This window comes from Typopeltis vanoorti, chromosome 10, assembly GCF_054136105.1.
Source record: "Typopeltis vanoorti isolate ZY-2024b chromosome 10, IOZ_Tvanoo_1.0, whole genome shotgun sequence".
NCBI lineage: Eukaryota > Metazoa > Arthropoda > Arachnida > Uropygi > Thelyphonidae > Typopeltis > Typopeltis vanoorti.
In genome coordinates, this window is record NC_143558.1 from 12,627,853 (window position 1) to 12,642,451 (window position 14,599).

The 14,599-nt window shown below is 37.0% G+C and overlaps 1 protein-coding gene across 3 annotated transcripts in view; it reads right to left on the minus strand.

Moving 5' to 3' along the window:
- Nucleotides 1-14,599, minus strand: part of RyR (Ryanodine receptor) — a 1,703,288-nt gene that overhangs the window by 171,679 nt on the left and 1,517,010 nt on the right. For all 3 annotated transcript variants that reach the window (XM_090399345.1, XM_090399347.1, XM_090399344.1), the window contains exons 105-106: nt 13,310-13,407; nt 2,190-2,393 (exon numbers count right to left, since the gene is read on the minus strand). In XM_090399345.1, coding sequence (XP_090255471.1) covers nt 2,190-2,393; nt 13,310-13,407 — 302 coding nt within the window. The remainder of the gene's footprint in view (nt 1-2,189; nt 2,394-13,309; nt 13,408-14,599) is intronic.

Below are 14,599 nucleotides of genomic sequence, written 5' to 3' on the forward strand. Positions count from 1 at the left end.
AGGCAGATACATTCACAAACTCTCCACCACCACCCCTTTAAACAATATGGCATTATTAAAACTCTTACCAAGAGAGCCCACAATCTTTGTTCCAGTGGAACCGCCCTCACTACTGAGCTTAACCACATACACAGCACTTTCCTCTCCAATGGCTACAGCGATCACAGTATCAAAAAAATAATCAACTCCTCCCCCATTCCCCGTCCTTCTCGTCAACAAGATTTTAAAAATGCCATCACCATACCCTACATCCGTGGCACATCCGAAAAAATAGCCAAGATACTAAAACAGTACAACCTACACACAGCATATAAGTCCCACCGCAAACTTGCTACCCTTATCCGTTCTACGAAAGATCAGCTCCCTCCCCTCTCTCTGCCTGGAGTTTACAAAGTACCCTGTTCCTGTAAGCTGGCGTACTTTGGACAGACAGGCAGATCAGCATCCATCCGTCTAGAGGAACACAAGTCTTACATCTTCAAACACAACTATGGCCATTCAGGCTTGGCTGGCCATGTTTTGGACACCACCCACAGGGTATCATGGAAGAAAACCACCATGCTCCACCACAGCAAATTCAAGAAAGAGAGACTTTTCTTAGAAGCAGCAGCAGCTCTCAAAAACCAACCAAATCTCAATAAATACAGTTGCATTAAGCTTCCGAAGATTTGGGAAACACTCATCACCAGAGTTCCCACCTTACATTCCAGGCCACCTACTACTGCCCTTAGAGGGCGCTCTACCTAGATAGGACTTTAGTGTCACCCATGTGGTTGGGCTTAGTATTGTTTGTTATTTGTGTATATGTTACATTAATTGTTTTTGTAATCCCCGTAGATGTCCTAGTGACTAGGACGAAATATAGGAAGTATTAAATTCTATTTTAATTCTTTTTGAGTGCTGTAAAAAATCCATTAAGCCTCCAACATGATGGCCTCAAGAGAGTACAGGCTGTTATATGTGCTGGAGGAGGACTGACATGCTATTAGGTAGGTATCTCCAATGTTTTGTCCATTAAGTGTATAAGGCTTTGATCAGGCTACATGTGGATTACTGTGTACAGATTTGGTCACTTGGTTTTCAAAAAGATGAACATGTATTGGAAAAGCTCCAGAGATGATTGACCAAGGTCGTTTCTGGTCAATCATCTCTGGAGCTTATCTCTGGATCGATGTCTCTGGAATGTTGAGTATAAACATAGATTGAAACAATGCAATTTGCAGAAATTGGTGGATAGGAGGAACAATTGAGATGTATAAGTTGTTACAGGATTATTACCAGATTAATATAGGGAGGGAGGTTTTGCATAGAATGAGTGAAGTCAGGAGAGAACAAGAGGTCACCCTGGAAGCTGTATAAGGATGGTGTGAACAAAGATGTAAGGAGCAGGTTTTTTGCATGGAGAGTGGTGAGCGATTGGAATGCATTGCTCAAGAGTGTTGTGAGTGCAGAGACGAACATATTTAAGGCATAGTATGATAAACTGTGTGTGTGTGTGTGTGTGTGTGTGTGTGTGTGAGACAGTGGGATATCCTGCAATGAAGATTGATAATAATCATAATAATTATATAAAAGAACTTGCAACCATTTTGTTCATCAGTCTACACCAGTGTTTCTCAAACTTTTTTCGACTACGGAACACATCACAAATCCTGAAATTTTCGCAGAACACCTTGGTTATTTTGTAATATATAAATTAATAATTAATTGGCCATTTAGCTGATTTTTTATTATTAATCAATAATTGATAATTAATTCTTGATTAATAATTAACATCAATTAAACCATAATTAAATTAATTTGTGCTGATAAATTAATTGAAAAATGACAAATTCCAGAACTTCTCGCAGAACACCTATTCACCTTCCGCGGAACACCGGTTGAGAACCACTGGTATACACCATTAAAAGTTTTTCCATTCCAGCAATAAGATTTTTACATTTACAGATAACTGTATTTTATTATTACAAAATTAAAATTACAAATTTTAATAAAACTTTAATTTCATTAATTAAATTATTAATTCACCTTTTTCTCCTTTTCACTCGCTAAAATAATCTCAATACATTAAGAGACGGTGCACTCTAAAAACACTGCACTTTTCTATAGTTTAATTAAATAGTTTGTCTAATTAAAAAAGAAAAACATATCAACTGATAAATTAATATTCAAGAAGAATAGCTACTTACCTGCTGATATGATATGTATACCAAACACTGTAGAAAATGCTGTAAAAAAGGAAATAGAAGAAACCTTTCACTAATTCTAGGAATGTTTTCTGTTTCATAATACCATATTGTTTTTTTAGATTGGCAGGAGTCAAGTATGAGAGGAATGTTAGTATACTGTTTTTCAAATAACACAGCCCTTTCTTTATCGGATCGAAAGCTGATCTATAAAATAAAAAAAAATCATTATTTTAAAAATGAATTCCTTTCAATCAAGAAACAATCATCAAAGTTATCGTTATTTCATATTTATGAAATAATGAAAAAATAAGAAAAAGTCTAAAGCAGCAAATAAATCAATATACACATACATGTGTGGAATACAGTACTTAAAAAGATTATGAGAGCATGAAATAAGCTGACAGCAAGGAGGTAAGCAATGTGAAAAATAAAGTTGAATGATTTAATAACAATTCATCAAACTATTTCATGCTATTGAGTGTGATATTGTACAAAGTGGGAGTGAGGTGAGTGGGATGTAAAACTGTTCCACTACTGAGAATTCATTACATTACAATACATTACTAGTAAACCTACTACTGAAATTAGTGACATGTGTATCAGTTCTAAAGCTGGTACAAGAACTAAAGGGAATCTGCAATTTTTGTATACCAATGCAAGAAGCATTCAAAATAAGAGGGAAGAATTTTTGGCATTAGTCAGAGCAATCTCACCAAAAGTTATAGGCATTAGTGAAACTTGGTTGTCAGCAGAAGATGTGGTCACTGGAATTGAATGTGATGGGTACAGTATTTTCAGGGAGGATAGAGAAGATAGAACGGGGGGGGGGGTGTAGGAGTACTGTTGATGATAGCTGATGAGTTGCAGACAAAGAAAGTAGTATATCAAGAAGATAGACAGAATGATAGTTCATTTGAGGCAGTCTGGTGTGAAATAGTGACCAACGCAACTAAATATACAGTTGGTTGCTGCTATAGGCCAGGGGGTGATATTGAATTCATGCATCACCAAATTAGTGCAATGAGTGCAGGATTAGTGATTATGATGGGAGATTTTAATTATGGTGATATCAATTGGAAGGAGGAAATATCACGTGGCAAAAAGGAAATGGAATTCATACATCTTCTATGAGACGATTACTTGAAACAGCAGATAACTGAAGGGACACGTGGTGTGAGAGTGTTGGACCTGGTCATTGGTTCAGAGGATATATGCATAAGTAAGGTGTCCTCGTTACTTCCAATTGGTGAGAGCGATCATGTGGTGTTGACTTGGAAGGTTGCAAAATTTGTGGATTTCTCTCTTAAGAAGGGGTACATACAGAACTACAGGCTAGGCAATTATAACAAGTTTCAGAGTGAGCTTGCAGTCGTCCAGTGGCAGAATATATTGCAGGAGAAAGATGTTAGCAGTGCATGGGATAAAATCAGCGAGTATCTGAGAAAGGCAATATCAGATTATGTCCCCATGATCAGAAAGACAAACAAGGTAGGTGTTAGATGGATGAGTAGTAGTATCAAGCTTGATTTGCAAAAAAAGAAAATGTTATGGAGAATTTACAAGGAGAAAGGCAATCAGGACACCCATGAGCAGTACAAGGAGGGTTACCAGCATAGTAAGAAAAGCTAAATCAGATTATGAGAATATCTTAGCCAAGGAGATCAAGATTAATCCCAAAGAGTTCTTCAGCTGTGGCAAGTAAAAGGAAGAATGACTTTGGAAGGATAACTTTAGTGGGTGCTGATGGTATTGAGGTGAAAAATTCAGATGTAATAGTAGAGTTACTGAGTGATCACTTTTCAAAAGTCTATCACCCAAGTGAGGATATCTCTGTACCTGTAGCAATAACTAATGTGAGAATTGAAGTTAAGAAATCAGAGTTATTTAATATATTGCAAAATTTAAATGCAAATACTGCTGTAGGTTTAGATGAAATATCAGCTCGGGTATTGCTTGAATGTGCAAAGGAATTGTCAATGCCTCTTACTTGGTTATTTAACTTGAGTTTGAACTCTGGCATGGTCCCTAGGGAGTAGAAGGAAGGCAAAGTAGTTCCTTTGCATAAAAGTAGTGGTAAAAAGTATTGGAAAAGTTGGTTAAAGACAAAATTCAAGAATGGGTGGATCAGGATATGATACTCTATAGGGGCCAATATGGTTTTGTTAAAGGTCAATCCTGCTTTGGCAATTTATTAACTTTTTATAATAGAATGACATCTGAGTTGGACAAAGGAAATGGCTACACAGTGGTACTTCTGGATTTTGCTAAGGCTTTAACAGGATACCCCATGGAATACTGTTGCACAAATTCGAGCAGATGGGGATGGATAATAAACTAATGATATGGATAGGAGAATGGCTCAGGGAGAGATACCAGAAGGTGGTGTATTATTATTATTATTATTCATGACACCCCCAAGGGGTCCGAAGACTCATTGCGGGAGGACACCCACTGTGTAACTCTCTGTCTCCACTGCTATACCAAACCTCTACTACCAATCAACTACATCAACGACATATAATGCCCACATCCACCACCACCACAGCTAGTATTTTTTGTCTGTAAATTGCATTCTGAAGGGCCGATTTGTCTGTATGTGGGATGAAAAACCTGAGTTTCCAGAAGAAAAAACCTTGCTGTCTCCGTATGAGATTGGCTAACTCACGGAAAAGACCATATAAAGATTCCTCCCATCATGACGGGAATCAAACTTAGGCCTTTTCTAATTGAAGGGTGCAATGTACTGTCGTTTTTTCAATTGTGCTACGGAGGCTCTTCGTATGGAAGAGCAAAGTCCAGGTTGAGGCAGGTGACCAATGGTGTGCCTCAGGGCTCTGTGCTCGGGCCATTGGTGTTTAATTTGTACATAAATGATATAGGAAATGGCTTAAAGGGAGATGTTCAGTTGTTTGCTGATTATGCAAAGTTGGGTAGCGCAATAAAAAATCAAGCTGATGTTGAGAGTTTGCATGATGATTTAAATAAGCTGGCAAAATAGGCAAAAGGTATGGATGTCAGTTCAATGTGGAAAAGTGTAAAGTTATGCATTTTGGGATTAAAAGATTACCAGCTGTGTATTACATTGAAGGAATGGTACTCCAAGAGATTGATGAGGCTAGGGACTTAGGGGTGTTGGTGGATAGGGAGATGAAGTTCAGAGGATACATTGCTAAGGTGTCCAACATTGCACATAGGATTACTTGGTTATTGAAGAACACACTAACATCCAGAGATAAAGAGATTATTATTCCTCTTTATAAGACTTTGATACTTCCACATTTGAATTACTGTGCTCAGGTCTGGTCACCTGGATTCCTTCAAGATGAGGAGGTTGTGGAGAGGGTTCAGAGGAAAGTGATTAAGTTGGTGAGTGATATAAAAAATGCTCCCTACATTGATAGATTGAGAGCTTGTGGATTGCAGAGGTTGGCTGGTTGATAGGCAGAGAAGAGGGGTATGATAGAAGCATTAAAATTACTAAAAGGTTTTTATAAGATTGATGCAGGGGAAATGTTTCAGCTGTATGATAGTGATGGAAGGACAAGAGGTCATCCCTGGAAATCAAGGAAAAGTGTGGTTAACAAGGGTGTGAGAACGAGGTTTTTCATCTGGAGTGTGGTGAATGAGTGGAATGCATTGCCTGACTCAGTTGTGAGTTCTTCGTCTGTAAATGAATTCAAGAAGAGATATGATAGATATTGTTTTTATAGTTTGGGTCTCCCACGATGAGTCTACTGACTCCATGGAGATACCCGTAATAATAATAATAATAATAACCTGTCTCTGGAACTGATGTGTGAAATTATGGGAAAGCCTATGTAATAATCAGTGGTGATGGTGTTAAAGAGGTTGGTGATGGTATGATTCAGAGGTTATTATTATCATTATTACACAAGTAATAATAATAATAAGCTGGAGAGATTGTTGCTTGAAGGAAAGATAATGACTGTAGAGAATATAAGATCTGAGGTAGCGCAAGATAATATGACACAACAAAGCAGGGAGGGAAAGCTTGTGATTCAAAAGGTGAGTAGTAAGGGTAAAGGAAATGAAAGAGAGAGTGGAGACACAACATAGACAGGGAAATAGGGGAAGTCAGGGTGGATGGGGAGACACTCCATGCAAAGTGTGGATACTAGATTCAGAAGTGAATGTGTGAGTGGGCAAAAAAAAGATTGAGTTGGCCTGGGGTGGGATGGGGAGTGCATGTAGAATTGGTGGTAATATAGAAAAAGAGATCGGGGAAATTCCTGAAGTGTCACATCTGAGAAGTGATGTTTTCAGGGCTAGTAGAACCAGAAATGATTTGTTATGCTTATTTACTAATGCCAGAAGTATTCGAAATAAGGGAAACAAAACTGTTATTTTGATTGGGTTTATTTGTCCAAAAAATTGTTAGTATAAACAAGACATGGTTAGATGAGGATGACATCCTGACAAGAATGGAAATGGACAGATATGATGTTTTTTGTAAAGACAGAGAGGGAGGAAGGAATATTGTGATGGTAGCAGATGAGTTATGCCCATCTAAGATGGATTTGCAAGAGGCAAATAGTGATAGCAGTTTTGAGGGAGTATTCTGTAAGGTGGAGGTGAACAGGATGAAGTATTTCGTTGGGTATTACTAGTAATGTGGAGGCCAGTGAGGAGGAAATGACAGGAATATGATAGGCAAATTAGCCTGGTTAGCAAGAAATGAGTGATCATTATGGGTTACTTTAATTATGGCAATATAGATATGGAATGAAGAGACTGCATCTGGAGACAAAGAGAATGAATTTTTGAGAGACAATTACCTTAAGCAGTACGTAACACGGGGTACAGGTTAGATTTCAAAGGTGTTAGATTTCATTATCTCATCAGATGATGTTATTACAAATGGGGTGACGAATCACTACTTGTTGGTGAGAGTGCCCATTAGGTGATCACTTGGATGGTGGGCAGCCATATTAGAACTCCTGCATATCCCGCCAATTATATATTTGGTTTAATCCTTTATCCAAGTAGGTACCCTCCATCGATGAGTCTTTGGACTCCCTGGAGGTGTCATGTAATAATAATAATAATAATAATAATAATAATAATAAAGTTATTATTCCTCTTTATAAGGCACTGATACATCCACATCTGGATTACTGTGCTCAGGTCTGGATTCCTTGGAGATGAGGAAGTTGTAGAAAAGATTCAGAGGCAAGTAACCAAGTTGGTGAGTGGTGTAAGGAATGCTCCCAACATTGATGGATTGAGAAATTGTGGATTACAGAAATCAGTTGATAGGGGAAGAAGAGGGGATATGATAGAAACATTTAAATTACTAAAAGGTTTTATAAGATTGATGCAGGGGAAATATTTCAGCAGTGGGATAGTGGTGGAAGAACAAGAGGTTATCCTGGAAATTAAGTAAGAGTGTGGTTAACAAGGGTGTGAGGATTAAATTCGATTGGAGAATGAATGAATGGAATGCATTGCCTGCCTCAGTTGTGAGAGAATGTGCTAAAGACTTTCAACTCTCGGGCACGTTTCCCGTGGCCAGACTTTCATAGTAAAGCCAAGTCAATGGAGATGTCAAGACTTCATCACATTCTCTCAAAACCTGTGGTGAAATCCTATCCAGTCCCATTGCATTATTGACATCCAGAGTACTCCGTATTTGAAACAGACACTCTTCTTGTACTTCTAAACCTCGAACCTGCCCTATCCCTCTAGCATTAAAGCTTACTTCTAAAGAATGAAATACCTCAGTAAAGTGTTCATTGAACAACTCATTTGCATAAGTCACTCTATTCCCATTTTTATCCAACAACATTATTCTTCCACAATAATTTCTCTTTCTACTGGCCACATAATGAAAGAATTGCTTAGGATTTTTTTGATCTCGGAGCCAGTCTTCTCATATTCCAGTTTTACCTTCCTTATCATACATGTCACTCCCTGGCCTAAGTCTTATATTTTTCATGCATTTGCTCAGCACCCCACTTCTTATACCTCTTTATTAACCTATTTTTTATCTGCAGTTTCCATTTGATATTGTTTGTCATCCACTTTAGACCAAATTGTGTTCTCTTCTTCACTCGCAGTATACAACTTGCTAATGCTGCTAATAAAAATTCCTTCACAAGTTCCTAAGCACTGATGATACCTCTCCTTTTCAATTCTTCCCTCCATGGAACTGCCCAAGCTGATTTCTATGAATATTACAATCACCCGCCTTATAATTCCACATACATTCCTTTATTTTTGATACTCCTGCATGTCTGGCTTGGCCAAGCGGTTAGCGTATCCACTCTCCAGCCAAAATCCTGTGGATTTGAATCCCACCATGGGCATGGATGTTTGTGAGTGTCTGTGAAAATACTAGTGGTGGTGGACAGTAGATGGTATTGGTGGAGATGATGCAGTTCACTGTAGTTGGTGGATTGAGTGGTGGAGACAGAGAGTCATAGAGTAGATGCCTTCCTTCGATGAGTCTTTGGACTCCTTGGAGATGCCATGTAATAATAATAATAATAATGTCTGCTCATCTTTTAAGTCAAAACCACATGGCCACTCTCTCTCCAAATGGAAAATGAGATGACATCTCAGTTATAATCAGATCTTCTGATGATAGGACTAAATTTAAAACTCATGAACCTTGTGTTCCTTCTACTACATGTCGTCTAAAACATTTGTCTCTGAAGAATTTCAGAAATTATTTTCTCTTCCCAATTTATACTGCTCTAGTTAAAATCTCTCATAACAATCATTCTCTGTACACTCACCAATCTGAAATGCCTAAACATCTGTTCTTCACCCTCTGTGCTCCCTGGCTTATAGCAACACCCCACTAAATATCTTATCCTACCCACCTACCTCACTCCATATCCTTTCAAAACCATTAGTGCCATTTCTCTCCAAATCCAAAAGATGTGAGTATGTCATCTTCCATCAACCACATCTCAGAGATCCCAATAATCTTTGGACAGACTGATGCTATCAATTCATCTCCTTTATTAGTGCTGGCCTGTTAGGCTGGGTGGTTAGATCATCCGCTCTCCAGCCTAAAAGCTGCGGGTTCGAATCCCACCTTGGGCATGGATGTTTGTGATTCACTGTGAAAATACCAGTGGGTGGGTGGTAGATGATGATGGTAGTTGCAATTCGTTGTAGTTGGTGGAGACAGAGTTGTAGAGTAGGTACCCTTCCTTGATGAGTCCCTTGTACTCCCTGGAGGTGTCATGTAATAATAATTGAATCCATCAATATTTTGATGAAGTTTAATTCATTATTTAAAAAAAAAAGAATCAAGGCATTGTCACTGTTTTCATACCTGTCATTATCCCCTCCAGACTCCACTGGATTCAGCACTGCATGATATATTCCTTCTTCTCCCAGGCAATTATTCTCACAAGAGGCCATCGCTGCGACCATCCATCCTAATAATTCTAGTTTCCCTGCATTGACACACTGACATGTTCGTAGAACAACATTCTCTCCAGATGCCTATCCTTGTTCATTCAATTGCAAGGCATCTCGCATACAGTTCCTTTCCGTCTTCAAATGCCCTCCATGCATTCCCATAATCCAAACCTCTCTTTAGACGCATTCTGGCTATCATACTATTCATTATTATGTTCTCTGCATCATCATACCTGGGAAACATGCTCACTATCTTCCTTCTCTCAGTTTTCTTCAGTCCAACCTCAAGCATGAACCTTAGATCTTTCACCATCCGATTCACACTGCCTCTTAAGTCATTTGTACCCACAATCATCTCATCCACTCTTTCACCTCGCTTAATTGCCATAGTCACACTATGTACCATTTGTCTAGGCAAACACTCCTCTGGCATTCTATCTGACACATCATGGATCATAGAATCTCCATTCATCACACCTCTTACCACTCTGTTTCTTCCTTGCTAAGCTGCCTCCATCACACTCTCTCTCTTCTGACACTTTCTTTCCTTGTTTTCCCACTTACCTGCCATTTCTCTATCTCTGGTTCTTGCACTGTCTTGCCTTCCATCTCATTCCCTCTCTTTTACTGTTTCTCCTGTTCTCTCTCCTTCCATCATTCTCATGACTCTCTCACTCCTCCTCCTCTGATTTGCTTTGCATTCATTGTTTCCAGTCTCCTAATCTCTAAGAGATTAGGAGACTGGAATAACATGAAACAACATGTTTAGTTAAACAACATGAAAGATCATGTTGTTTAACTCATCTCTGATACATTCTACTTTTTCTTTCGGTGCATCTATCTCTCTCTCTCTGCAAGGTAACTACTCTAGCTCCTCATTCATCCTCCTAATCAATACTATCTTCGAAAGCTTCACAATCTTTCAAAGTTACTAACTCCCCACTTTTATACAGGTTTCCCTTGCTTAATGCAGTTTTGTTTAATGCGGGATTTGATTAACGTGGCAATCCCTTGATATACGTGACAAGTTTTGATTAACGTGCCTTTAACTCTGCAGAGCTCGCAGCTGATCTGACAGATATATGCAAAATGTTTAATATAAATATTCTTACACAATTCAGTGTATAGCTTGGAGGTCATGAGTGGCTGTGTATTCATATGCTAAGTAATATTATTATTATTATTATTATTATTAGACACCTCCAGGGAGTCCAAAGACTCATCGAGGGAGAGTGTGCCAACAGCATCGAACGATTGGCCCCCTCCATTTTTGCTGTCAGTTTAGTTTAACAGATGTTATGTAAAGGTTTGTGATATTTGACAGTAAATTGTATCTGAAAGATACCGCGACCTCTGATGTCAGTATAGTATGGTTTAGTTTTTTTTTTTTTTTTTATATTCTTTGTTCAATAATTTCTAGATTGTAACTACAAATAAATAAACCATCATGTATTACTGAAATAGAGAGCCAAAGGCTTATTTATGATACATGTCCTCTAGGAGATGTGCTTTACATTATGGAAAATACTAAGGAAAGTGATCTGGAGCTTACCCCACCTTTACTATGAGTTGCCCATAAAGTTGCTCATGCTGGCATCTGCCGAAACTTTTATTCGGCATGAAACTCTTGTAGTTTCTATATTCGGCTATGAAATAATGTTGGATTCAATATCCACTTAATTTGTACCATCATGTATTATATTTGCAGTATTTTTTCTTTATGTTTTATTGCTTGTTTCCGAGGTCTGGGGAGTCATTTTGCTTGTTAATGCAGAATTTATGCCGATAAGGAAAAAACTAAAACTGTTCAAACCACTTGATAACTTCTTTTGATAAAAAAATTGCAGTAAATAATGTAGGTACAAGTATTTATTAAACATTTACTTTGCATTCATTTTTTATCTTTCCTAAAAGAGTACCATATAAAACAAATTATTAATACAGTAATCGATCATGGACGAATTGTAATTTTTACCATTGATTATTAGATTTGATTAACGCGATTTTGATATATGCGGTAATCGAGGGATTAATTAACTGTGTTAATTGAGGGACTGCTGTATTTTCATTCACATTCTGCTCATTTACTCACCTTCGATCACACCTCTTGGTCAGTATTCACCCATTTCTGACATAACGCTGCTGAGGTCCAGTATGTTAATTTGTAAATCACAATGTTCTTCCCATTTTCTACATTTTACACAGAAGTGCACTCCCCATCTCTCACTTGCCACATTTCTAACTGCTGTGATGCATTCATGTCACAAGCACCATATCTCAGAAAATCCCATAGTATGGTGTGGTAAAATGTAGCCCTTAAATGGGGGTGGACTTGTTGATAAGCCACTGGCAGACAGAATTGTGGCTCATGCCATTATTTAAACACTGCACAAAGAATAGTACAAACTGTACTGAAATATTATGTTTAAATAAAATTTCCCCACTGCAAACTACCCACAGGCTATACATGCTATCTAGCTTAGACAATTAACGACTCAGGATTGTGAATATTGATCTTTTTTTTTAGTGCTCTTGATTCAGGGTTTTAATGGATTGTGAGCAGCTCTGTAATCTTAGTTTTCATTGAAGATCACACAAAAAAAATTTGTTATAAAATTCCTTAATCCCAGTCATGCTGACTGAGGAATTTTGTCATACTTGAACAGTTTTAAAGTTGTATTTAATATAAACATTATCAACTTATTCTTCTTCTTTCTTATCCATCAGATGATGGGTTGAGTCCTTTTTGTACAAATCTTTGCTATCTGGTTCTATCTCTGGCCATTTCTGTCTTCTCCCTGAAGCTCGATAACTGCGACCTCTCCTTCAAAGACTGTAGCCAAGTTCTTTTTGGTCTACTTCTTGATACATCTTCCTCCAATGATTCCATTCCAGACTATATTTGGTAATCTTTGAAAGCACATTCTCTGGAGGTGTCCAAACCATCTTAATTGCTGTTTAACAATCATAGATATATCTTCGCTAAAATTTAATTCCTGTTTGACTTGATCATTTGTTTTCTGTTCTGCCCAGTGAGTCTTATTTATTTTTCTTAAGCATTTCATTTTGAATTCTCTGGTTTTCTGTATTTCTTTCTGATTGAGTGTCCAAGTCTTGGCTCCATATCTTGCTGTAGGTATAATAATGGCTTGACAGAGTTTTAGTTTGAGGCTTTTTGAAATGCTGTTATTTTTCCATATTTTGTTTAATCTATTCATATTAGGCCATCCTTTGTTACATCTGTATTATAATATTTACATATTATAAATGTATATTAGTTGTACACTAATTTAGATCAGTGTATAAATCATAAATACATTGAAGATAAGGACCAAAAAAAAGGATTTAACTTGCAAAAATATAAAAAGAATTATGTGGAAAATGCAGGTTGCCTATTTGTCTATAAAATAACAATGAATATTTAATATCCTTTCTATGATAAATTTTCAATTTGAATATAAAATCTTTTTTTTTTTTTTTTTTGCTCTTTACTACAATTTTATAATCATTTGCTGAAAAAAATTCAATCTTAATTCATGATCTATGATCTAAAAGTGTATATTCTCTCTTTCTTGATCCTCCTCCTTCTTTCTACACTTTCGCAATGATTAAACAAAATGATTAAACAAAATAAAAGGACCTCCTAGATGAGTCTTTGACTCCATGGGGTTTTGGATAATAACAATAATAATAAATGAAACAACATATCTGCTTTCTTGACTTACGGTGGCTTATCTTCTTCTGAACCTGGGAATGGATAAGCAGAAGCACAAGTCGGTCCCTCATCTTCATCTTCCATAGATATGCTGCTGGCATGCTGCATCTAATGAATAATAATGAATTTAGAATTTATTCCCCTCAAGATTTTCTGAAAATATCTTACTTCATTTTAATTAGATATACAGTAATGAACAAATAAATCCAAACACACATTTTAAAGAAAAATTTTAATTTTCCAAGAAAATAAGTACAAAAATTAAATTCCAACTTTACTTAATAATTTATATGTGTTTCTCTAAGTTCATTAATTCACTTAGGCATGGACTCTACCAAAGTAGAACACATTTTTCTTATTTCTGCATCTCAAACCCATACTTTTATATGGATTGTATTAAGTTATCCTTTATGTTTACAATTTAATTTTCCAAGTCTCTTTTTCATATGGCCCACATATTTTCTATTACGTTAATGTCAGGAATATTCTGCAATTAGATGTTGTGATTTTTGAGGAACTCTTTCACTTTTTTTGAAGTGTAGCATAGAGCAAGATCCTGCTTGAAGATGAATTCTTTGTCATTCTGGATCTGTGGGACCACTATTTTCTCCAATATTTTTATGCATTGGTCCCTTTTCATCATACCATCAACAGGCACAAGTGATCCTGGACCATCATGTTTAAAACAATCTCCAAACATCTTTTTATCTGGGTGTTTAGGAGCTTGTTGAAGGTGGGCAGGAGAAGTCTTCTTTGATTTGTGAACATAGGATACTCGCTCTCCTTGAACAAAGAAATGGCACTCATCTGAGAATATGATCTTCTTCCACATCTCAACAGTCCAATATGTATACACTTTTTCCCAGTGGAGCCTCTTTTTTTGCATAACCTTCATTAACCGTTGTTTCTTTTTGGCTCTGTAGGCATTCCAAGAGTAGGTGTAGTTTTCCCTTTTTGCCCACATTTTTCTTTTCTGCCAAGAGAAAAGGAAACTGTCCCTCTAAACCTCTTTCAAATCACATTAACAGTGCCCAAACTAAAACTACATTCATTGGCAATTTGTCATTGAGTCATGGATGTGTGCTGAGAAAGAGTACACATTTTTGAATGCTTTCTTGGAGATGTATCCATTTTAAAATTGCACAAAATTAATAAAGCACTATGAATGTCAACTTGTTTACACTGCTAAAAATGCACAACACTATTAATGAGCATCATAGAGACAGTTAAACAGTTATAACACACAGTGGTTAACCAATAGTGAACTAAAACCAAAACTGAAAGTAGCAAACTGAAACCA